Source organism: Passer montanus, unplaced genomic scaffold (assembly GCF_014805655.1).
Source record: "Passer montanus isolate IOZ18808 unplaced genomic scaffold, ASM1480565v1 scaffold156, whole genome shotgun sequence".
Classification (NCBI taxonomy): domain Eukaryota; kingdom Metazoa; phylum Chordata; class Aves; order Passeriformes; family Passeridae; genus Passer; species Passer montanus.
Window position 1 is genome coordinate 286,054 of NW_024362716.1, and position 2,260 is coordinate 288,313.

The following is a 2,260-nucleotide window of genomic DNA, read 5'->3' on the forward strand; positions in this document are numbered from 1 at the left end:
CCATCCCAGTGCCCAACTGGGCTGAACTGGGGGGGTCCCGGAGCCCCCTCGTGTCCCCAGCGCCCCCCGACCCCACCCCAGGCACATCGGGACCCCCGGGTGCCCCCCTAAACCTGGGGGGGGTCCAGCCTGTGCAGCTGGGGGGGGGGTGTTGGCAGCAGCTGCCCCACGGCGGGGTCTGGGGTCCCCCCGGGGGGGGAGCAGCCCCCAAACTGCCCCCCCACGTGCGTGTCCCCCCCCAATCTCCCGAATTTCCCCCTCCTGACCTTGAGCCCGCGGGAGGAGCCGCGGCTCCCCAACCTGTTGCCATGGCAACGCTGCTTTGCATCACCGAGCGCGGGGGGGGCCGGGGGGGTCCCCCTTGGTCCCTGCTCGGGGGGGGGGCAGCGCTGTGACCCCCCCAGGGGCCGCTGCAGCGGGGGGACAGCGCTGTCCCGTCCCTGTCGCTGCGTCGGGGGGGGCTGGGGGGGTCCCCGAGAGGGGGCACGGCCTGGGACCCCCCCCCAGGGGTGGAGACCCCCCCCGGGTGTCACCCAGCGTGCCAAAGGGGTGTCCCCAGCGCTGTCCCTGTCCCCAGCCCACCGCGGCCGGGACCCCCTCCCCAAAATAAGGGGTGCAGCCCCCCCCAACGCCCTGAGCTCCTGTTGCCCCCCCCTGCAGCCCCCCGTGGGTGTTCCTGGCTCCCAGCCGCTGCTGCCCAGCGCCATGGACCCGGCCGCGCGCTCCCAGGGTGAGTCGGGGGTCCCTGAGCCCCCCCAGCCGGGGTCCCGGGGGACCCTGAGCCCCCCCAGGCCCAGGCAGGGCGCTCCGGGGGTCCCGGGGGTCCCTGAGCCCCCCCAGCCGGGGTCCCGGGGGACCCTGAGCCCCCCCAGGCCCAGGCAGGGCGCTCCGGGGGCCCCGGGGGTCTCACAGCTCCCCCTCCCCAATTTGTGCAGGGCATCCCGGCATGGGGGGCCCGATGCAGCGCATGAACCCCCCCCGGGGCATGGCCGGCATGGGGCCGCAGGTACTGGGGGGACTGGGATGGACTGGGATGGACTGGGATTGGGGGTACTGGGATTGGGGAGTACTGGATTTGGGATACTGGGATAGACTGGGATTGGGGGTAATGGGATTCGGGATACTGGGGTACTGGGACACTGGGATTGGGGTGTACTGGGGTACTGGGATGGGGGCTACTGGGATTGGGGATACTGGGATAGACTGGGGTACTGGGATAGTGGGATAGGGGGTACTGGGGTACCGGGATTTGGGATACTGGGATTGGGGGGTACTGGGATAATGGGATATGGGGATGATGGGATAATTGGGGTACTGGGGTGTTGGGGTAATGGGGTGCTGGGGTTCTGGGATAGGGCAGGGTCAGGGCTGCAGGGTGGCAGTGCTCACAGGGACAGGGTGGGGACAAGGACAGGGACGGGGTGGGGACAGGGAATGGGGATATGGGGACGGGGATGGTTTATGGGGACAGGGACAGGGTGGGGACAGTGCTGGGGGTGCCCCAGCCCCGCTGACCCCCCCTCTCCCCCAGAGCTACGGCAGCGGGATGCGCCCCCCCCCCAGCTCCCTGGCCGGCCCTGGAATGCCCACCATGAACATGTAAGACCCCCGTGCCCCCCCCAGACCCCCCCAGCGCGGGGGGAGCCCCGGGCCCGGCAGGACCCCCCCTCACTGTCCCCGTTGCCTCGCCAGGGGTCCCGGTGGCCGCGGGCCCTGGCCCAACCCCAACGCCAACTCCGTAAGTTTTGGGATTTTGGGGTGGGGGGGGATACCTTGGGGGGGTCCTGTGGGGGTGCTGCCCCCGTGTCCCCCCCCGCTGACCCCCCTTTGTCCCCCCAGATCGCCTACTCCTCCTCATCCCCTGGGAATTACGTGGTGAGTGTTGGGGTGCACTCTTGGGGAGGGGGGGCTGCAGTGACCCTGTGACCCCCCCCCCCCCCAAACCCCAGGGCTGGGGACAGGGATGGGGACAGGGGACAGGGCTGGGGACAGGGGACGGGGATGGGGACATGGGGATGGGGACAGGGCCTGGGGTCCCCCAGCATTCCTCAGCCCCCCCTGTCCCCGCAGTTCCCCATGGGGAATGGGATGGGGACAGGGATCTGGGGACAGGGATGGGGACATGGGGACAGGGGATGGGGACAGGGGATTGGGACACAGCTGGGGATGGGGACACGGGGCCGGGGACAGGGCTGGGGACAGAGGGATGGGGATATGGGGATGGGGACACGGGGACATGGATGGGGACAGGGGATGGGAC

The 2,260-nt window shown here is 71.0% G+C and overlaps 1 protein-coding gene across 1 annotated transcript in view; it reads left to right on the forward strand.

Annotated features, from left to right (window-relative positions):
• Positions 1-1,926, forward strand: part of SSBP4 (single stranded DNA binding protein 4) — a 4,804-nt gene extending 2,878 nt beyond the window's left edge. Inside the window, exons 4-8 of the mRNA XM_039702473.1 lie at positions 612-730; positions 936-1,006; positions 1,532-1,599; positions 1,693-1,738; positions 1,840-1,926. Coding sequence (XP_039558407.1) covers positions 612-730; positions 936-1,006; positions 1,532-1,599; positions 1,693-1,738; positions 1,840-1,926 — 391 coding nt within the window. The remainder of the gene's footprint in view (positions 1-611; positions 731-935; positions 1,007-1,531; positions 1,600-1,692; positions 1,739-1,839) is intronic.
• Positions 1,927-2,260: the final 334 nt, after the last annotated feature.